Source organism: Oncorhynchus clarkii, chromosome 21 (assembly GCF_045791955.1).
Source record: "Oncorhynchus clarkii lewisi isolate Uvic-CL-2024 chromosome 21, UVic_Ocla_1.0, whole genome shotgun sequence".
Lineage (NCBI taxonomy): Eukaryota > Metazoa > Chordata > Actinopteri > Salmoniformes > Salmonidae > Oncorhynchus > Oncorhynchus clarkii.
The window spans coordinates 16,149,537-16,172,155 of record NC_092167.1 but is presented as its reverse complement, the minus strand read 5'-3'; the positions used below and the strand labels follow the sequence as shown (position 1 = coordinate 16,172,155).

The following is a 22,619-nucleotide window of genomic DNA, read 5'->3' as shown; positions in this document are numbered from 1 at the left end:
ATGCTATCTCTCGGAGGCGGAAAGCTCTCCACATTCCATCCCCCACTAAAGACCCATAGCCCTGCTGTTGCTGCTGTTGTTGTTCCTGCTGCTGCATTGTAATTAGGCGAAGCGCTAGGACCCCGCGGACAACACTCTCTGGATGACACAGAACAAACTGCGAGTTGAGTTTTGGCCACTCAAACATGGAAATGTTGAACTGACAGCGCAGAACTAACTCGGCACTCTGAATTGGACGATAGGTAGGCTAGGCCTATCATACCGCCACCGGGGGATTGTTTTTGTGGAGAGATCGATTTTGGGAATCAATGTCTACGTGCGCAACTGACGTTTTATTTTATGGGTTTGGATTTAGGCTGCTGTGCAATAGTATGATTTTTAGTGTGTGTCGTTTGCTCTGGGTGTAAAAGTGCTGAACATTAATATTTTAACCAAATGGATTATGTTCATTTTGCGCAAAAGCTCTTATAAGAAGTTGTTTTGTTGTATTGTTCTGGATATGTTTTCGCAGTATACCTTGCTAAGTGAGTGATGATTGATTTGGATATGTCAGCACCGCTGAGCGCTCATCCGCACACTCCATCATTCCTGGGCTGGGGAAAGTAAGAAACCACCTGTTGTGAATGCTTTCTGGAACTTCCCACGGATATACCTCGGCGGCTAAAACAAGACATTGGAAAGGCGTGCGCAGAACGCACAGAGACATGTAAAGCCGGTATGCTTTACACGGAACACTGAGAACTCGTTTTGTATTCATGGGACAGGCACAGGCTAATAATCCCATTTTAATTTATTTCTATTACCTGTAGTTAATTATGTCGCCATGGTGGCACGGGTTAAGATGATGAGTCCTGTCTTGGCCACCAGTTGCTGTTGCGCTCAGAATGGCTCGCGAGGACGCGGTGAGGTGCCTGCGCTGCCTGCTCTACGCCCTCAATTTACTCTTCTGGGTAAGAGAAGCGGAGACCCCCAGCAGGTGGCCTGGTTGTGCCCGCGCACACGCTACACAATGCAGACAACTTTATACCCCCCCCCCCATTCCATCCACCCCAACGCGTGCCTCCATGGCGGAGTGCCTGCGCGAGGGTTACAGTATTTGATCATAATGGCCGGTTACTTTATACATAGGCCTGCACCATACATTGTAGAAAAACAAATGTGCAGAAACTGCACGTTTGGCATTCTAGTGCATGCTATTTATAGGCCATTACATTTGATAAGTGCTCCAGGGTTGTTGTAGTGGGTTATGCAAGTGTTGAACACATGGCAAAATGCCCCCTTGGCAACATTCTGTTGCCATACCAATTCCCTGGATTGTATTTCACTGCCATAAGCTTTTTCAGACAAAACCTATTTTGAGTGGAAGTGTTTACTGTAGGCCTACTTGGTGAAACTGTAATGTTATGTGTGTGTCTGTGTGTAATGTGTGTCTGTGTGTTCTATCTCTCTCTATGTGTGTGTGTGTGTGTGTGTGTGTGTGTGTTATGCTCCCTCAGCTCATGTCGATATGTGTCCTGGGGGTGGCTGCTTGGCTCAGGGACTACCTGAACACTGTGCTCACCTTGACAGCTCACACCAGGTGAGTGATATGGATCTCAATGTTGTCACCTCTCAATGGGCAAGTGGGCAGGTACTGGCAGGAACAGAAGGGAGATAACAGGGAGAAAGCGGGAGAGGAAGGTAATTAGTATATATGAGCTGGAGCAGTAAATAAGAAGAGAAAGAGAAAAGAGCAGAGGGCTGTTGGATTTATGTCTCACTTCCTCAACAAATCCCCTCGACTCATACCTGGCAACCTTTCCACAAATCATCAACCTCATAACGTTTTAATTCAACAGTGTCTTATCACCTAGACCTGTCCACAGATCACCATCTGACCCCTCACTGGCCCCTGACAGTAACTGCTGCGGTAGAGGATTCCTACATTCCTACGGAGTGTAATCACTATTTACTGCTGGCTGCTGTATTAATAATAATGCAACAGGCCACACAGAGAGAGAGGGGGGGGGGGGGAGAAATAGCAGGATGGATAGATAAATAAACAAGGAGTCTGCCAAGTTACTCTCCCCCCCCCCCCCTCCCCTCTCTCTCGCTGTAGGCTGGAGGAAGCAGCAGTTCTCACCTATTCTCCGGCTGTCCATCCCGTCATCATTGCAGTGTGCTGTTTTCTTATCATCGTGGCCATGGTGGGCTACTGTGGCACACTGAAATGCAACCTTCTACTCCTGTCCTGGGTACGTGTCTGAATGAAATGAGCGTGTGTTTGCCTGTGTGTGTGTGTGTGTGTGTCTCTGTGTGTGTGTGTGTGTATGTGTGTGTGTGTGTGTGTGTGTGTGTGTGTGTGTGTGTGTGTGTGTGTGTGTGTGTGTGTGTGTGTGTGTGTGTGTGTGTGTGTGTGTGTGTGTGTGTGTGGAAACTGTGACGAGCTTGGTTTAGTTGGAGAAGCGGGTTGTAATTGCTGTAGATCTTAGGTTTTCTTTAGCTATCGGTGTTAGTTACACATTTATGCAACCTTGAAATACATACACGCACACGCACACGCACATGCACATGCACATGCACATGCAAACACACACACAGTGTCCCACACACACAGTGCCCCACACACAGTAGCCCTCCCTATCTATCTTCATGTGCCATTGTCCTCATCATCTGTAACAGCCTAATGTCCTCTACATCTCTTTAAAGTAATATTATTGTGCCCTCATAAACCCTGGAACAGGACAGTAAAATCACCCAACAGCTACACAGTTGCGTAGTTCCACCGTTCATACACCAGAGGGAAATGCAACGAGAATTCCCCCCTCGATTTTACAGCCGTTACTCATCTGACGCAGCGCCACGATGGTCATTCATCATCCCATAAGCGTGTGGCGCCGCGTCTTGTGTTAGCGAACGCCGCGTTCTGAGCGAGCGAGGGCCTGGTGCGGGGATGTTGCCGGTGTGCACTGGAATGACGCTTCCGTGGATAAGTACAGCTGTAAAACTATTCACCGCTGCTGCTGTCTGAGCCTGCCTGAGTAATGGTACCCTGGGCACTGATGGACGGCCAGAGAGAAGGAGGGGGAAGCGTCATGGAATCCTGACCTGTTCACCGGACGTGCTACCTGTCCCAGACCTATTATTTGACCATGCTGGTCATTTATGAACATTTGAACATCTTGGCCATGTTCTGTTATAATCTCCACCCGGCACAGCCAGAAGAGGACTGGCCACCCCACCTCTCTCGGTTTCTTCCTAGGTTTTGGCCTTTCTAGGGAGTTTTTCCTAGCCAACGTGCTTCAACACCTGCATTGCTTGCTGTTTGGGGTTTTAGGCTGGGTTTCTGTACAGCACTTTGAGATATCAGCTGATGTACGAAGGGCTATATAAATACATTTGATTTGATTTGATTTGAGAGCGAGAGAGAGAGAGAGAAAGAAAGAGCGAGGGGGAGAGATGGACAGATAAGTGTGTGATTATCTCAATCACTCACCACTGTCAGTGCGGAACAACAAAAAGAGAGAATGAAAGAGAAACAGGGATAAAAGTTAGGAGGTTAATAAGAGGTGGATTGAGCAGAGCTGAAGAGGTGAAGGGGAAAGAGAGAGAAACCCACTGAGGTACAGAGAAGAGAGAGAGAGAGACAACCTCCCAAAAAGCCATTTCCATCCAACCATGCATGCAGATGACTAAACAATGTATCATCTCTGTGCTTACAGAGCATGTGCTACGGAGCATTACTTTACTACACATGTGTTGCATACATAACATGTATTCCCATACAGAAGCAATTGTGGCAGCACAATGCACTATTTCCATTGACCAATTGTGTCATGCATACAAAAACTATAACAAGGCAGGTAGGTACATGATTACTCATATTCCTATAGAGTGGAAGGGCAGGACACCGGAGAGGAAAGGGTGGGGTGGCGCCTGTTTTGTGGCTCTATCTCCCAGGTGTGCTGTGTGGGGAGACAGAGAGGGAGGGGGTTCCTGTGTCCGCCTCTCCCCGACCAAAGTGGCTGTATTCTGGGTCTCCCTCACGCTTCCTCCACTCCTCCATTGGGACTTCATTCATTCCTCTCTCCTTGCAACACTGCCCTGGCATTCTTGTGTTTCGCTGGCGCACTGCGGAGACAATATTATCTCGTTTGAGCAGGACAATGGGTAACGCTATCCCACAAGTCCCCACCCGCTTATGGAGAGGTGGCTGAGGGGGGTGAGTGGCGCTTGGGTTACCCACGCACCCATTCACCAGCTGGTGTGTCCCTTTCAGAGGAACGCCTCCCACAACCCCAACTCTGCTCTTTACCTGAATAACACCCCCCTCCTTCTTCCTTCAATTATAGCTGTGGTGGGCAATTGATGGTTCCCTGGCTATAAGCTCAGTTAAAACCTTTATATGTAATAGATAGTCATGTTTCTGTTGTGGACTAAGCAAGTGAAAAGCGTCAAAGCGTCCATTTAATGTCTCTGAGGGGTTGTTGGGATGTTTGTAGATGTTTACATGCGTGCAGTGGTGCGTTGTGGGATATTGTGGGTATGTTAGGGACGACTGCAGGGTCTTAAGTTTCTCTGAGACGCTGTTCCAGCGAACGCGGAGAAAGGTCGTTTAAAAATAGTCCCTCCTTAAAGACGCCAAACAAATCCCCCTTAGCCTAAACTTATACCTCTCCCCCTCTCGCCCTCTCACTCGGTCGTTCCTCCACCTCTCTTTCCCTGTCTTCCCTCTCTCGCCCTTGTATACGTGTTAATTGAGTATCAGCGAGGGAAGGGAAATATGCTGTAAGTCTCTCTACACAGGAGGAAATCCATTCTTGGAAGCCTTGACATTCCATTCAAACAACTGCAACCCTCCTCTAACCTCAGTGTGTGTGTGTGTGTGTGTGTGTGTGTGTGTGTGTGTGTGTGTGTGTGTGTGTGTGAGAGAGAGAGAGAGAGAGAGAGCTTTCTCCCTAAAATGAAATGTGTAAAACATAAAGACACATCTCTGTGAGAAAGGTAATACACTGAGTGCACAAAACATTAAGAACACCTTCCTAATATTAAGTTGCACTCCCCTTTGCCCTCAATTTGTCGGGGCATGGACTCTACAAGGTGTCGAAAGCTTTCCACAGGGCTGCTGGCCTGTGTTCACTCCAATGCTTCCCACAGTTGTGTCAAATTGGATGGATGTCCCCTTTGAGTGGTGGACCATTTTTTTAACAGTTTTATTAAGTTTTCTTGTTTTTCAATCAACCAACAATACACATTTCACATTCACAGATGTGACAGGCTTAAAAAAAGAAGTTAAAATCTATAATAATAATAATTAAAAAAACAAACAATTATAATAAAAGATTAAGAAAAATAATACATGTTTTTTTTGTTGGTGTGTATATATATATATATATATATATATATATATATATATATATATATATATACATACATGCACATATCCACATATACACATTCACAGATGTGACAGGCTTAAAAAAAGAAGTTAAAATATATAATAATAATAATAATTTTAAAAAAATACAATTATAATAAAAGATTAAGAAAAATAATAAATGTTTTTTTTTTGTTTTTTTGTTGGTATATATATATATATATATACATACATGCACATATCCACATATACACACACATACACATACGTACACACATACATACATACATTCACACCCATACACACACACACATCCTACATACCTACACGTACTCACAAAGAATAAAACAAAAAAAAAACATATATAAAACTAAACTTGCAGCAGCACTATCAAGGTTCTTATCAGCTATTTCTAGCCTTCGCTGAGGCGACGGGCCAATAATTAGTTTTTAGGTTTTACAGCACCTTACACAACATGTATTTGCACATTTCCCTAGTCACCCCGTTCACTCTGTCCAGTTTGAAATATAGTTGAATAGTGGAGACCAGAGTCTATCAAACTTGGGCTGTCTCTTGTGGAGGTCATGAGCTTTTCAAGAGGGAGAAAGTCAACAATCTGGTCAATCCACATTAGAAATGTAGGAGAGGTATTAGAGGTCCACAATAGAAGAATACATTTCTTAGCAAAGTATGTAAAAGTCATGAGCAAATTTTCTCTGTCAGGATCAAGAACCAAGTCCTGCTGGGCATTAAGAAGATAGATACACGGGGTCATATCAAACTGTACCTCTAGTATTTTCTGTGCAGCAGTATTGCCCGGATCTGGCAATCTCTCTACAGCTCCAAAATACATGCATATAGGTTCCACTGTCAGAGGTACATCTTTTACATTTAGGAGACATATCTGTTTTCATTCTATGGAGTCTCAAAGGAGTGTAATAAAATTTGTACAAAAATGTGTAATTAGATTCTTTCATTTTTACATTAGTAGAGGTGCAGTATACCCTGTTGCAAACCTCCACCCATGCTGGACCATTCTTGATACACACGGGAAACTGGTGAGTGTGAAAAACCCAGCAGCGTTACAGTTTTTGACAACCTCAAACCGGTGGACTTGGCACCTACTACCATATATCGTTCAAAGGCAATTCAATATTTTGTCATGCCCATTCATCCTTTGAATGGCACACATCCACAATCCATGTCTCAATTGTCACACACTTAAAAATGATTCTTTATCCTGTCTCCTCCCCTTCATCTACACTGATTGAAGTGAATAAGGGATCATAGCTTTCACCTGGTCCGTTTGTGTCATGGAAAGAGCAGGTGTTCTTAATGTTTTGTACACTCAGTGTATATGGAAGCTAGAAGGGGTCGAGGGAAGTTTCATATTCTCTTCACACCTGGAAATCGTCCCTGTAGAATGGTGAAGTATTGATGTACTGTTTGTGTATGTCTTAGAATGTGTGTGAAGGAGTGTGTTAGAGGGGGGTTCGAAGGGTGAAAGGTCACACTCTGAGAGAGAAGAACACAGGGGAGATGTTTTTGAGTGGTGAGATGATTTTCTGGGTGAGAGGTGTGTGAGTGTGTGTCTGTGTTGTTTGGGACTGGCCTGCTCTAAATGGAGTGTTGCACTAACAAAGGCGAGGCAGAGCCATCTGTCTGCCAATAATATCTACACTCCAAACAAACAGGCTGTCAGACATACCCTGTACCACTGACATGCCCCTAATAGAATAGCTGACACACACATTACTCTTCATAAGACCTGTGTGTGTGTTTGTCTGGTGTGTGTGTGTTTGTGTGTGTTTGCACAGCTGTGTTTACATGAAAGTCTGAAAGATTGAAAATAGTAGTGTTTTCTGTTGTGTTTATGTAAAATTGTGGAAATAGGTGTGTGTGTGTGTGTGTTGTGTCTGTATGTGCATGTATGTGACATGAGTGGAACAGGCGTCTGGAGATTGAAGCACATGACATCACTACTCATTGTGTGGGAGCACTCTTTCTCCCACCATCCACCATGACGATCAATCACTCAGACAAGACACTACACAGTACATCTCTGTCTCTCTCTCTCTCTCTCTCTCTCTCTCTCTCTCTCTCTCTCTCTCTCTCTCTCTCTCTCTCTCTCAGTACTTTGGCAGTTTGTTGGTGATCTTCTGTGTAGAGTTGGCCAGTGGGGTGTGGACGTATGACGAGGTGAGTGCAGCACAGATTTTCTATTTGCTGTATTTCTATGCTGCAGCTCTATGTGTGGTGGCCCTATAGGCCTGTCTATATTTTGTTATGTGCTATGAATAAACATGAATGCTAGTCATGTCCGGCTCTGCTCAGAGAGCTCACCTCCTTCTCTGCTTACTGGGGCTACCCAATTAACAACATGACCAGTGCAGGGCACAGGCCAAAGAGCACAGGCAAATGGTACTGATGCTATATATGAACAACTGGAAAATCTAACTGAAAGAAACTTCTAGCATCTCAAAATTCCACAATGTCCCTAAAGTGTTGTTGGGTGAAACCAGGTTCCACTGCGTTTTTTCATTGTACCCCTCTAATCAGGGACTGATTTAGACCTGGGACACCAGATGGGTACAATTCATTATGAGGTAGAACAGAAAACCAGCAGGCTCCGGACCTCGTAGGGTAAGAGTTTAATACCCCTGAGATAGGTTATAATTGTGTCCCCGTTCCCAACCGTCCCTCGTTCCCCTCCCTCCCCCTACCTACTCTCTCCCTCCTGCTCAGGGTGTGGGTGTTTGAACACAATGGGCAGGGCTCTCTATTACAATGGGTTCTCCCCTACAGGGCTGCCCCTCCCCTGGTCCAGGGGCTTATCTCTCCACCATGAAAGAGCCCACAGTGGCTTTGATGTCCCCTCACAGTATGTGGGACTCGCTCCGACCGCGCAGGTGTGTTTGTGTTTGTGTGTGTGTGTGCAGCACCTGGTCACTGGCTAGAGCAGTGTGTATGGAAAACTGAGAAAGTTGTGTGTGTGTATGTATGTGTGTTTGTGTGTGTTTGGTACTTGGCTACAAGCCAGAGGATGTGTGCGTGTAGCACCAGCACCTGGCCTTTGAGTCCACAGTGCCACTCGCCTCCCTCCTAAGCAGAGTGTGAAATACCTCCAATGCCGCAGGGGGCTGTGGGTATTGTAGTCTTTGTGCCTTGTCCTTTATCAGAACCCTGCTAGGGCAGCACCAAGGTGACACACCTGGCCTCAGGGGAATTCTGGGCAACCTGGGTCATATTATGCTTATCACAATCTCATTACAAGACCAGAGGAGAGAGGGATAAAGAGTGAAGGAGAGAGGAAGGAGGAGGAGATGGAGGCCCAGGGGTGAGTTAGGTGGAGGTTTTATTAGAGAGGAGAGGGGGATGAGTTATGCATGCTAAGTGTGTCCAACTGTGGGTCTGCAGATTAGCTCTAGTCTGGTTCCCCAGAGCCCAGACAGGGGTAATTGTTTAGACAACAAGCCATCGTCAACCTCAGCCACTACCGACTGGAGTGTTGGAGGCCTGGGAAACACTAGAGAAGAGAGTCAGAAGTTGTGTGTTTGAAAATAATTGTGGCATGGTCAGAGGATTGGATTATATAACTAGGCTTGAAACAGAGAGCTGGTAACTAAATATACACCACTGTGACTGTTGCTCCAGTACGGTTTCAGGGCTTTCTGTTGAATGCCTTGTGACAATAATACATCAGCTGTACATGAAATCTTCTCAGCTGAAGTTGAACTGAAATATATGGCTGAACTGAATGTAACTATACTGAATGAAATGGAGTTTAAGGCTGACCCCATTTAGTCGACTGGTCGATTGTTTGGTCGATAGGCAGTTGGTCGACCGAGATTTCTCTAGTCGAGCTGTAGCAAAAATAAAATAAAATATCATGGTGTACAAGACCCCTGTCTGATTCGAGTCTGTCTGAGTGGAATGATCCATTGTGGAGGTCGTGGGGATGGTATAGTCCATCACTAAGACATGTGCTGCTGAAATTGTACATGGTTCTATTCCGTAGGAACAATGGTGCAACACTAATAAAAATTATATTATTTTTTATAACAGATGCGGTTTCTACCGCTGTTCCCGGTTCCGAAACACATCAGTGTGCTGTTGAATTGGCACCTCTTCCTAGACCATGTCGCTACGTGCATGATAGCAACGTTAACCAGCATAGGTGTTGAGAACAATGTGGTGGAGGAGGCAGCGGAGTTAGGAGATGAGAAAACAGCCTTTGCCCTAATTGTCTAAGAAAAGTGAGGAGAGAGGAAATCCCAACTAAATTAGGTCTATAATCAATAGCCGTTATAATAGGCTTTATAAATCATCCATATATATTTACAAAAATAGAGACCCTGCTTCTCTTTCCCATTTGAGTCTTTGTTTAATAGCCTACTGATTCTCTGAGCACCAAGCCTTCGTGAGCACCAACCACAACATGTCGGATAAACAATTTCACAAATTCGGCTGTTTTTTTTATCTTTGCTATGCTGTCATAAAGGCTTTACACTTTTTTATCTCGTTAAAACCGCCTCTCTGGTATTATTTATGATTTATTTAGTGTTTTTCACACTGTTCCAAATGATCAGACAATTTATAACCCTCCTTTTTCCTTGATCTCCTTCTTATTGTTGGTATTACTAATATTGTTATGATCATCATTATTATTATAATAAGTAATGCCATTATTATTAGTAGGCTTACATATTGCAGCCTTGTATAACCACCATCGAGCTGCAGGCCTAGGAGCGCATCCTGTTCTGTCTTAATAGCGTTACTTACAAAGGCCTATATATCAATACTTACAGTTGAAGTCGGAAGTTCACATACACTTTGATTGGAGTCAATAAAACCGGTTTTGGAAGTCGGTTAGGACATCTACTTTGTGCATGACACAAGTACTTTTTCCAACAATTGTTGACAGACAAAGTACTTCACTTAAAATTCACTGTATCACAATTCCAGTGGGTCAGAAGTTTACATACACTAAGTTGACTGTGCCTTTTAACAGCTTGGAAAATTCCAGAAAATTATGTCATGGCTTTAGAAGCTTCTGATAGACTAATTGATATCATTTGAGTCAATTGGAGGTGTACCTGTGGATGTATTTCAAGGCCCACCTTCAAACTCAGTGCCTCTTTGCTTGACATCATGGGAAAATTAAAAAAAATCAGCCAAGACCTCAGAAAATATATTTTAGACCTCCACGAGTCTGGTTCATCCTTGGGAGCAATTTCCAAATGCCTGAAGGTATCATGTTCATCTGTATAAACAATAGTACGCAAGTATAAACACCGTGGGACCACACAGCCATAATAGCGCTCAGGAAGGAGACGCGTTCTGTCTCCTAGAGATGAACGTACTTTGGTGCGAAAAGTGCAAATCAATCCCAGAACAACAGCAATGGGCCTTGTGAAAATGATGGAGGAAACAGGTGCAAAAGTATCTATATCCACAGTAAAATGAGTCCTATATCGACATAACCTGAAAGGCCGCTCAGCAAGGAAAAAGCCTTACTACTCTAAAACCGCCACACGAAAGCCATACTACGGTTTGCAACTGCACATGGGGACAAAGATCGTACCTTTTGGAGAAATGTCCTCTGGTCTGATGAAACAAAAATAGAACTGTTTGGCCATAATGACCATCGTTATGTTAGGAGTAAAAAGGGGGAGGCAAGCCGAAGAACATGACCCCAACCGTGAAGCATGGGGGTGGCAGCATCATGTTGTGGGGGAGTTTTGCTGCAGGAGGGGCTGGTGCACTTTACAAAATAGATGGCATCATGAGGCAGGTAAAATTATGTGGATATATTGAAGCAACATCTCAAGACATCAGTCAGGAAGTTAAAGCTTGGTCGCAAATTAGTCTTCCAAATGGACAATGACCCCAAGCATACTTACAAAGTTGTGGCAAAATGGCTTAAGGACAACAAAGTCAAGGTGTTGGAGTGGCCATCACAAAGCCCTGACCTCAATCCCATAGAACATTTCTGGGCAGAACTGAAAAAGTGTTTGCGAGCAAGGAGGCCTACAAACCTGACTCAGTTACACCAGCTCTGTCAGGAGGAATCGGCCAAAAATAAGCCAACTTATTGTGGGAAGCTTGTGGAAGGCTACCTGAAACGTTTAACCCTAGATAAACTATTTAAAGGCAATGCTACAAAATACTAATTGAGAGTATGTAAACTTCTGACCCACTGAGAATGTGATGAAAGAAATAAAAGCTGAAATGAATAATTCTCTCTACTATTATTCTGACATTTCACATCCTTAAAATAAAGTGGTGATCCTAACTGACCTAAAACAGGGAATTTTTATTCTGATTAAATGTCAGGAATTGTGAAAAACTGAGTTTAAATGTATTTGGCAAAGGTGTATGTAAACTTCCGACTTCAACTGTATATAAGCTATAGTACTGTATCAATCATTCATTCGTTCGTTCATGTAATCACACAGCATACTAGTCATTCATGATTTGAAATCCGATCAAGCATTTTCATTTTATAATAAAATATCAAAGCGAAATTTGAATAATTAGCATAAACTAGAAATAAACAGTTCCATTTTGGAAATTGCAATAGACTCTCTGTTATGCTTATAATTGATTTTGTGTTGTTTATATTGTTCCAAACGGTCAGAGAAATGATTTTGTAATCTAACAGCTCCTGTTTGCATGCAGCACTTGCTCCTTACCTTATTTTTTCTTGATATCCAGTATTTTCCACAGCTAGTCAAATTTATTCCACACATTTTTTACCTTCTGAGCAACCAGTAAACATTCCCCCGTTTTAAGTTTATTTGTCAAGTCCTTTGCATCCACTTTGCTGTCACATGTGTTACGTTGTTCAGAGTTTGTTATAACCAATTTATTGATGTGAATGTGATATACTATAGGTTCTAATAGTCATGTGCATGCGATGCATGCATGTGTCACGTAAAGAGTGCAAGGGCTGAGAGAACAGGGAATGTTTTTCCTAAACAAATGAGAGATTTTGGTGACTGAACTTTCCAGTCAGAAATGGCTGTAATTATGTTGCAGCTTCAGCAACACGGACAGCGCGATAAACACTGTTGATGTTATGTGATGGTCGCTGCAGCAGGGAGGAGAGAGAGGCAATGAGTGATAGTCACACAGTCATGTCATTTAAAAAAAATACAACGCAGCAAGTCTGAGCCCGCCCTGGCACACTCAAATAAATTGTGGTTGGACTCCCTCTAGTCATTTGTGTGGATTAATTATTTCATCAAACAGTGCGCTTAAAGCATCAGACAAGCTCACTGCATATACAGTGCATTTGGAAAGTATTCAGATCCCTTGACTTTTTCTAAATTTTGTTATGTTTCAGCCTTATTCTAAAATTGATTAAATGTCTTTGATTTTTCAACAATCTACACACAATACCCCATAATGACAAAGCACATTTTTTGGGAAATATTTGCAAATGTATTAAAAATAAAAAGCTGATTTTACATTTACATAAGTATTCAGTACTTTGTATAAGCAAGTTTGGCAGCCATTACAATCTTGGGTATGATGCTACCAGCTTGGCACACCTGTATTTGGGGTGTTTCTCCGATTCTTCACTGCAGATCCTCTCAAGCTCTGTCAGGTTCGATGGTTTTCATCAAGAATATCTCTGTACTTTGTTCCATTCATCTATCCCTCGATCTTGACTAGTCTGCCAGCCCCTGCCGCTGAAAAACATCCCCACAGCATGATGCTGCCACCACCATGCTTCATCGTAGGGATGGTGCCAGGTTTCCTCCACATGTGACGCTTGGCATTCAGACCAAAGAGTTCAATCTTGGTTTCATCAGACCAGAGAATCTTGTTTCTCATGGTCTGAGAGTCCTTTAGGTGCCTTTTCGGAAGCTTCCAGCAGGCTGTCATGTGCCTTTTACTGAGGAGTGTGGCCCCTCTACCATAAAGGCCTGATTCCTGGCAGTGGTGTAAAGTACTTAAGTAAAAAATACTTTAAAGTACTACTTAAGTCGTTTTTTGGGGTATCTGTAGTTTACTATTTATATTTTGGACTACTTTTACAATTACTTCACTATATTCCTAAAGAAAATAATGTACTTTCTACTCCATACATTTTCCCTGACAACCAAAAGTCAACCTTATGAATGAGTAGCAGGACATGAAAATATTCCAATTCACGCTCTTAAAGAGAAAATCCCTGGTCATCCCTACTGCATCTGATCTGGCGGACTCATTGAACACAAATGCTTAATTTGTAAATGATGAGTGTGCCCCTGGCTATCCGTAAAAAAAAAATATATATATATATATATACATTTATGTACTGGCTGGTTTGCTTAGTATATGAATTTGACTTTGACTTTTACTTGAGTAATTTTCTATTACTGTATCTTTTACTTCTACTGAAGTATGACAGTTTTCCACCACTAATTGATAGAGTGCTGCAGAAATGGTTGTCCTTCTGGAAGGTTCTCCCATCTCCACAGAGAAACTCTGGAGCTCTGTCAGAGTGACCATCGGGTTCTTCGTCACCTCCTTGACCAAGGCCCTTCTTCCCCGATTGTTCAGTTTGGCCGGTCAGCCAGCTCTAGGAAGAGTCTTGGTGGTTACAAACTTCTTCCATTTAAGAATGATGGAGGCCACTGTGTTCTTGGGGACCTTCAATGTTGCAGAAATGTTTTTTCCTTCTCCAGATCTGTGCCTCACCACAATGCTGTCTTGGGCTCTACGGACAATTCTTTCGACCTCATAGCATGGTTTTTTCTCTTACATGCACTGTCAACTGTGGGACCTTATATAGACAGGTGTGTGCCTTTCCAAATCATCTCCAATCAGTTGAATTTACCACAGGTGGACTCCAATCAAGTTGTAGAAACATCTCAAGGATGATCAATGACAACAGCATGCACCTGAGGTCAATTTCAAGTCTCATAGCAAAGGGTCTGAATAGTATTTCAGTTTTTTGTATAAATTTGCACAAAAAAAAAAAACGTTGTCATTATGGGGTATTGTGTGTAGATTGATGAGGGAAAAACATATTTAATCACATTTAAAATAAGGCTGTAACGTAACAAAATGTGGAAAAGGTAGTTGTAGTTGAAAATGGAAAATGAAGATGATTTGTTAAAACACATAGAATGTGCCTATATATGGAAAAATAAACGTTTGAAAAATTGGTCGAAAGAACAGATGACTCTCGGTCGACCAAGATGTATTTTTGTCGGGGACAGCCCTAATGGAGTTACACTGTTATGTTCTGTCCAAGCCTTTAGTTCATAGGTCAGATATGATCAGTCTGAAGTCCAGGATGCCCAACTATGGCCTGCAGCGTTACCAGTGGCTAACACACACCTGGAACACCTTCCAGACTGAGGTGAGAGGTCACTACCCCAGATTTCACCACCCCAGAGGTCACACACATCCTACACAAACACTTAGTGGTTTTATAAGATATTACATGTATTTATGAGAGGTTATTAGTGTTTTAGTGCTTTGAATATGCAAGATTGTTAGTTATAAAGGGCTGGTAATGCATGTAAACGTTCTTTGACTGTGTGTTCCCCAGTTTAAGTGCTGTGGGGTCATCTACTTCACTGATTGGCTGGAGATGACAGAGATGGAGTGGCCACCAGACTCCTGCTGCTCCAATCAGTATCCAGGTTGTGCTCGCCATGCCCACTACCGTGACCTCAGTGACCTTCACCAAGAGGTGAGTGCCCCAGTGACCCTTTTATTATTACTTTTTATTGTTATTTAACCTTTATTTAACCAGGCAGGCCAGTTGAGAACAAGTTCTCATTTACAACGCGACCTGACCAAGATAAAGCAAAGGAGTGCGATAAAAGCAACAACACAGAGTTACACATGGGATAAACAAACGACCAGTCAATAACACAATAGAAAAAGTATATGTACAGTGTGTGCAAATGTAGTAAGGGAGGTAAGGCAATAATAAGGCCCTCTGACCTAATAGCAAGTGTTAGGTGGTGGTTAGACTTCTGTTGACCTGTTCACCTACTGAACCCTCTGACCCTACCTTGAAAAGTGTTATGATCATTACAAATTATCATTACGGCTCTCTGAAGCCCCAGGTGGATCTGCCAATGCCTTATTGACGTACCTTCCTCTGTGACATCATCAGAAAGACACACAGGCTTACATTTTCCCATTCACCAATTGAGTAAACCTGTTAGTTCAGAAGAGACAGAAACAATAACAAGAAACATTTTGATATATCAAATCAAATCAAATCAAATGTATTCATCTAGCCCTTCGTACATCAGCTGATATCTAAAAGTGCTCTACAGAAACCCAGCCTAAAACCCCAAACAGCAAGCAATGCAGGTGTAGAAGCACGGTTGCTAGGAAAAACTCCTTAGAAAGGCAAAACCTAGGAAGAAACCTAGAGAGGAACCAGGCTATGAGGGGTGGCCAGTCCTCTTCTGGCTGTGCCGGGTGGAGATTATAACAGAACATGGCCAAGATGTTCAAATGTTCATAAATGACCAGCATGGTCAAATAATAATAATCACAGTAGTTGTCGAGGGTGCAGTAAGTCAGCACCTCGGGACTAAATGTCAGTTGGCTTTTCATAGCCGATCATTAAGAGTATCTCTACCGCACCTGCTGTCTCTAGAGAGTTGAAAACAGCAGTCTGGGACAGGTAGCACGTCCGGTGAACAGGTCAGGATTCCATAGCAGAACAGTTGAAACTGGAGCAGCAGCACGGCCAGGTGGACTGGGGACAGCAAGGAGTCATCATGCCAGGTAGCCCTGAGGCATGGTCCAAGGGCTCAGGTCCTCTGAGAGAAAGAGAGAATTAGAGAGAGCATTCTTAAATTCACACAGGACACTGTATAAGACAGAAGAAGTACCAGATATAACAAACTGACCCTACCCCCCCGACACATAAACTACTGCAGCATAAATACTGGAGGCTGAGACAGGAGGGGTCAGGAGACACTGTGGCCCCATCCGATGATACCCCTGGACAGGGCCAAACAGGAAGGATATAACCCCACCCACTTTGCCAAAGCAAAACCCCACACCACTAGAGGGATATCTTCAATCACCAACTTACCATCCTGAGACAAGGCCGAGTATAGCCCACAAAGATCTCCGCCACGGCACAACCCAAGGGGGGGCACCAACCCAGACAGGAAGATCACGTCAGTGACTCAACCCACTCAAGTGACGCACCACTCCTAGGGACGGCCTGAAAGAGCACCAGTAAGCCAGTGACTCAGCCCCTGTAATAGGTTTAGAGGCAGAGAATCCCAGTGGAGAGAGGGGAACCGGCCAGGCAGAGACATCAAGGGTGGTTCGTTGCTCCAGAGCCTTTCCGTTCACCTTCACACTCCTGGGCCAGAATACACTCAATCATATGACCCACTGAAGAGATGAGCCTTCAGTAAAGAATTAAAGGTTGAGACCGAGTCTGCGTCTCTCACATGGGTAGGCAGACCATTCCATAAAAATGGAGCTCTATAGGAGAAAGCCCTGCCTCCAGCTGTTTGCTTAGAAATTCTAGGGAAAATTAGGAGGCCTGTGTCTTGTGATTCAACAGAAGATCTCTTTGTTTCTTGGGACCTAGAACAAGCATCTCTGTTTTGTCCGAGTTTAAAAGTAGAAAGTTAGCAGCCATCTGAAACACAGGCTTCTAGCGAGGGCAATTTTGGGGCTTCACCATGTTTCATTGAAATGTACAGCTGTGTGTCATCCGCATAGCAGTGAAAGTTAACATTATGTTTTCGAATGACAACCCCAAGAGGTAAACTATTTAGTGAAAACAATAGTGGTCCTAAAACGGAACCTTGAGGAACACCGAAATTTACAGTTGATTTGTCAGAGGACAAACCATTCACAGAGACAAACTGATATCTGTCCGACAGATAAGATCTAAACCAGGCCAGAACCTGTCCGTGTAGACCAATTTGGGTTTCCATTCTCTCCAAAAGAATGTGGTGATCAATGGTATCAAAAGCAGCGCTAAGGTCTAGGAGCACGAGGACAGATGCAGAGCCTCTGTCTGATGCCATTAAAAGGTAATTTACCACCTTCACAAGTGCAGTCTCGGTGCTATGATGGGGTCTAAAACCAGACCGAAGCATTTCGTATACATTGTTTGTCTTCAGGAAGGCAGTGAGTTGCTGCGCAACAGCTTTTTCTAAAATGTTTGAGAGGAATGGAAGATTCGATATAGGCTGATAGTTTTTTATATTTTCTGGGTCAAGGTTTGGCTTTTTCAAGAGAGGCTTTATTACTGCCACTTTTAGTGAGTTTGGTCCACATCCGGTGGATAGAGAGCTGTTTATTATGTTCAACATAGGAGGGCCAAGCACAGGAAGCAGCTCTCTCAGTAGTTTAGTTGGAATAGGGTCCAGTATGCAGCTTGAAGGTTTTGAGGCCATGATTCTTTTCATTATTGTGTCAAGAGATATAGTACTAAAACACTTGAGTGTCTCCCTTGATCCTAGGTCCTGGCAGAGTTGTGCAGACTCAGGACAACTAAACTTTGAAGGAATACGCAGATTTAAAGAGGAGTCCGTAATTTGCTTTCTAATGATCATGATCTTGGGGCGGCAGGGTAGCCTAGTGGTTAGAGCGTTGGACTAGTAACCGGAAAGTTACTAGTCCAACGCCCCAACGCCCCAAACCCCCGAGCTGACAAGGTACAAATCTGTCGTTCTGCCCCTGAACAGGCAGTTAACCCACTGTTCCTAGACCGTTATTGAAAATAAGAATGTGTTCTTAACTGACTTGCCTAGTTAAATAAAGGTAAAATTAAAATATTTTCTTCAAAGAAGTTCATGAATTTATTACTGCTGAAGTGAAAGCAATCCTCACTTGGGGAATGCTGCTTTTTAGTTAGGTTTGCGACAGTATCAAAAATACATTTGGAATTGTTCTTATTTTCCTCAATTAAGTTGGAAAAATAGGATGATCGAGCAGCAGTGAGGGCTCTTCGATACTGCACGGTACTGTCTTTCCAAGCTAGTCGGAAGAGTTCCAGTTTGGTGTGGCGCCATTTCCTTTCTAATTTTCTGGAAGCTTGCTTCAGAGCTAGGTATATTTTCTGTATACCAGGGAGCTAGTTTCTTATGACAAATGTTTTTAGTTTTTAGGGGTGCAACTGCATCTAGGGTATTGCGCAAGGTTAAATTGAGTTCCTCAGTTAGGTGGTGAACTGATTTTTGTCCTCTGACGTCCTTGGGTAGGCAGAGGGAGTCTGGAAGGGCATCAAGGAATCTTTGTGTTGTCTGGGAATTTATAGCACGACTTTTGATGCTCCTTGGTTGGGGTCTGAGCAGATTATTTGTTGCAAATGCAAACGTAATAAAATGGTGGTCCGATAGTCCAGGATTATGAGGAAAAAACATTAAGATCCACAACATTTATTCCATGGGACAAAACTAGGTCCAGAGTATGACTGTGAGAGTGAGTAGGTCCAGAGACATGTTGGACAAAACCCACTGAGTCGATGATGGCTCCGAAAGCCTTTTGGAGTGGGTCTGTGGACTTTTCCATGTGAATATTAAAGTCACCAAAAATGTGAATATTATCTGCAATGACTACAAGGTCCGATAAGAATTCATGGAACTCAATGAGGAACGCTGTATATGGCCCAGGAGGCCTGTAAACAGTATATATAAAAAGTGATTGAGTAGGCTGCATATATTTCATGACTAGAAGCTCAAAAGACGATAGAGTCATTTTTTTTGTTGTAAATTGAAATTTGCTATCGTAAATGTTAGCAACACCTCCGCCTTTGCGGGATGCACGGGGGATATGGTCACTAGTGTAACCAGGAGGTGAGGCCTCATTTAACACAGTAAATTCATCAGGTTTAAGCCATGTTTCAGTCAGGCCAATCACCTCAAGATTATGATCAGTGATTAGTTCATTGACTATAACTGCCTTTGAAGTAAGGGATCTAGGCTACTGACATTCTGAATGGAGTGGAGATGATTTTCTTGGGGTTGGAGTTTTCTACTTAATACTTTCACAACAACCTGTTTCCAATGGGATGACTATTTTCAGCCTGAAATGACCTGCCATGTTCAATGGTGGAAAGAAATCCATACAACTCAATTAGAGCCAATCACAGGCTTGATAGCATAGTATGCCTTCTGGCTGCTGCGGTTGCCAGATTGTTGAGACAGAGTGCAGATATTACGCCTCATCAAGCCCACCAGGGGACAAGGTATGCTGCTGTCTGAGGCTGAGGGGAACACACACACAAAGTCTAGTAGGGGGTGAGGTACGCCAAGCAATGCCAGCTAGTCTGCCAGTAGGATACAGAGAGAATACAAAGCAAATTCACCGTAGAGTCTCTCTCTCTCTCTCTATTTCTATTTTAATATTTCACCTTTCTCTCACACACTCACACAAACATACAGGCAGGCACACAGGCAGGCAGGTAGGTAGGGCCGTACACACTCAGTCTTCTTTCCTCTAGAGGGAAACGCCCTCATCTCCCCATCTACAGCTCAATCACTGTCCTGGTCTAACCCCAAACCAACCCTGTCCCCTATCCCATGTCTGACCACCTCCACCTCAACATGTCTGTCTGCTGTGTTTAGTCAACAATGTTAACCCCCTAGCCGTATCAAAAGTTCCCCTGGCCATAGCAATAGTTCCTCTCCCCGTGGTCCAGGCCAAGTAGTGTGGCTCTAGCAGGGTTCTAGCAGGCCCGGTGTGCCCGGTGCAGACTGCTAGGCTGCCCATTGTCACCTGGGTGAGAGGTGCTGGGTGAGCAGGCTGTTCCTGCCTGACAAACACACCTGGATAGGCCTGCCTGAAAAAGATGGAGGGAGAGGGTGGAGAAAGGGGAGGTTGTGACAGTGGAAAAAGAGAGGGAAATGGGGGTGGGGGAAAGGGAGGAGGAGGTAAAGAGAGTCGATACAGGAAAAGGGGGAGAGAGAGGGAGGGAGAGAGAGGCCAGTAATTGTGTTAAATGTAAACTCTGAGAGGTTCTTATGAAAGGGTGTTTGCTGCTGCTGCTACGCCTCACTAAGTAAAACTAGGCATACAGAGGGACAAAGAGATGCTGTGTGTGTGTGTGTGTGTGTGCGTGTGTGTGTGTTTGTGTGTGTGTGTGTGTGTGTGTGTGTGTGTGTGTGTGTGTGTGTGTGTGTGTGTGTGTGTGTGTGTGTGTGTGTGTGTGTGTGTGTGTGTGTGTGTGTGTGTGTGTGTGTGTGTGTGTGTGTGTGTGCGTGTGTGTAGTGAGGATGAGTCAGTTAGTCAGTCAGTCAGTAGAGGAGGGAGTCAGTCAGTAGAGGAGGGAGTCAGTCAGTAGAGGAGGGAGTCAGTCAGTAGAGGAGGGAGTCAGTCAGTAGAGGAGGGAGTCAGTAGAGGAGGGAGTCAGTCAGTAGAGGAGGGAGTCAGTCAGTAGAGGAGGGAGTCAGTCAGTAGAGGAGGGAGTCAGTCAGTAGAGGAAGGAGTCAGTAGAGGAGGGAGTCAGTCAGTAGAGGAGGGAGTCAGTCGGTAGAGGAGGGAGTCAGTCAGTAGAGGAGGGAGTCACGGGGAATGTGTAGAGGATCCTTTCTATCTCCTGTCTGTTTTCTGTCTCTTTCTTTATACCAGCCTCTCTCCCCCACGTTTACTACCCTTTCTCCACAGGACTTTCCTTTCCTCCCACTTTTCTCTCTCTCACTCACTCTCTCTCTCACCTCTCTCTCTCACCTCTCTCTATCCCTCTCTCTCTCTCTGGCAGCAGTAAGGTGTAGAGTAGCTCAGTCTGGTATGTAGCACCACAGAGTGAATGTCCCTCAGTCAGGAAGTAATATACTGGCCTTTCTACACCTCCACTACTACTCCCTCTCTTTCCACTTCTCTACCGTCGTCCTCCCTTCCCCTACATCTCTCTTTCTCTCACTCTCTCCCCCTCTGTTTCTTTCTCTCCATGTACATGTTATCCATGTGATAGGATGAGAGAGCATTTTCATTTTGTTCTTACAGCAGATGTACATCTCACAGAAACAGTATGGGAGGCCTGCCCCTGGTGAGACAGACAGACTGAAACATTGAAACAACATTAATATTACATGAATGTAATATTGATATAACATGGATGCCATATTTCAACATGGAAAAGCTTCAACTCTTGTTGTGTTCATTTGTGTGTGTGTGTGTATGTGTGTGTGTGTGTGTGTGTGTGTGTGTGTGTGTGTGTGTGTGTGTGTGTGTGTGTGTGTGTGTGTGTGTGTGTGTGTGTGTGTGTGTGTGTGTGTGTGTGTGTGTGTGTGTGTGTGTGTGTGTGTGTGTGTGTACTACAGGGCTGTGGGCCGAAGATCTACAGTTTCATCAGAGGAACTAAGCAGCTGCAGGTGTTGCGTTTCCTGGGTGTGTCTATAGGAGTGGCCCAGATTCTGGCCATGACCCTGACCCTAACCCTGCTCTGGGCCCTCTACTACGACCGCAAGCCCCCCGAGCCCACCCCGCCCGACCCCCCACCAGGAACCGACCCTGGACCTCTAACCATCACCCACGGACCCCAAGGGGAGGCTCCTAAATCGGGTAACACTCGCCTGGCTGAGGCCTGGTCCAATGCTGCGACCACGTCTAACGGACAAGGACACACCCAGTTTGAGATGGAGAGGCTGTCCTAGCGGGGGGTACACTGTCTACCCATCTGCCCCTCACACTACCCCTCACCCCTACTTCCCAGACACTGAGAGAGGGAAATAATAAGGGGATGAGGAGAAAGTGTGAGACTAGATGAGGGGAGAGAAGGGGGTTGAGAAAAAGAGGGTAGGAGCTATGAGAGAGATTGGGCACAGGTGCAGGAGCGTGAATGCCCCCCCATGCCCCCCTCTCTTTCCCGTAGGACAACAGGACAATGACATACTGGACTGTGGGACTTTTTAGGACTATTTTGTCACAGCTGGGATTGGAAATTGTCACGGAAACTAAATAACTAAGTCAATGCTTGCTCCTGTAGCGTCACCACTATCCAAAAGTGAGGAGCGGAGGGAATCGTTTTAGTTTTCCCAACATTCCTCCTCCTCGTTGGGAATGTTTGGGAATATCACCACTAGCACTGACTGGATGAAACCTGTTCAGCAAAGACTGCTGTAAGGACATGTCAACTATTCATCTCACTCAAAACACACCGAACCAAGGAAATTGAGTTTATCTGGATATTTGGAAATATCATGTCTTAATTTGACAGACCAGTTGGAATCCACAGGAACCACTCAGCCATATTAATGAGCGTTTGTGCACCAGTCAGAGTGTATTATCGTAGTCTACTATAAATGGAACATGATGTTGGCTA

General features: G+C 44.2%; 1 protein-coding gene across 3 annotated transcripts; it reads left to right on the top strand.

Annotated features, from left to right (window-relative positions):
• The first annotated feature begins 166 nt into the window (after nt 1–166).
• Nucleotides 167–22,619, top strand: LOC139378652 (tetraspanin-12-like). 3 transcript variants are annotated; one of them, XM_071121022.1, is made up of 9 exons: nt 167–242; nt 512–715; nt 810–950; nt 1,497–1,579; nt 2,099–2,234; nt 7,490–7,555; nt 14,607–14,714; nt 14,907–15,050; nt 21,619–22,619. In XM_071121022.1, exons 3-9 carry the CDS (start codon nt 885–887, stop codon nt 21,949–21,951), a joined length of 936 nt encoding a protein of 311 aa, XP_070977123.1. In that variant the 5' UTR covers nt 167–242; nt 512–715; nt 810–884; the 3' UTR covers nt 21,952–22,619. The 3 variants fall into 3 exon arrangements, with proteins under 3 accessions (XP_070977123.1, XP_070977125.1, XP_070977124.1); XM_071121024.1 differs by having other exon boundaries at nt 178–242; nt 868–950; XM_071121023.1 differs by having other exon boundaries at nt 178–715.

Coding starts and splice junctions, on each gene's coding strand:
- LOC139378652 (XM_071121022.1), top strand. CDS start 885: ATGGCTCGCGAGGACGCGGTGAGGTGCCTGCGCTGCCTGCTCTACGCC. Junction 951..1,496: donor CCCTCAATTTACTCTTCTGG/GTAAGAGAAGCG, acceptor ATGCTCCCTCAG/CTCATGTCGATATGTGTCCT. Junction 2,235..7,489: donor ACCTTCTACTCCTGTCCTGG/GTACGTGTCTGA, acceptor TCTCTCTCTCAG/TACTTTGGCAGTTTGTTGGT.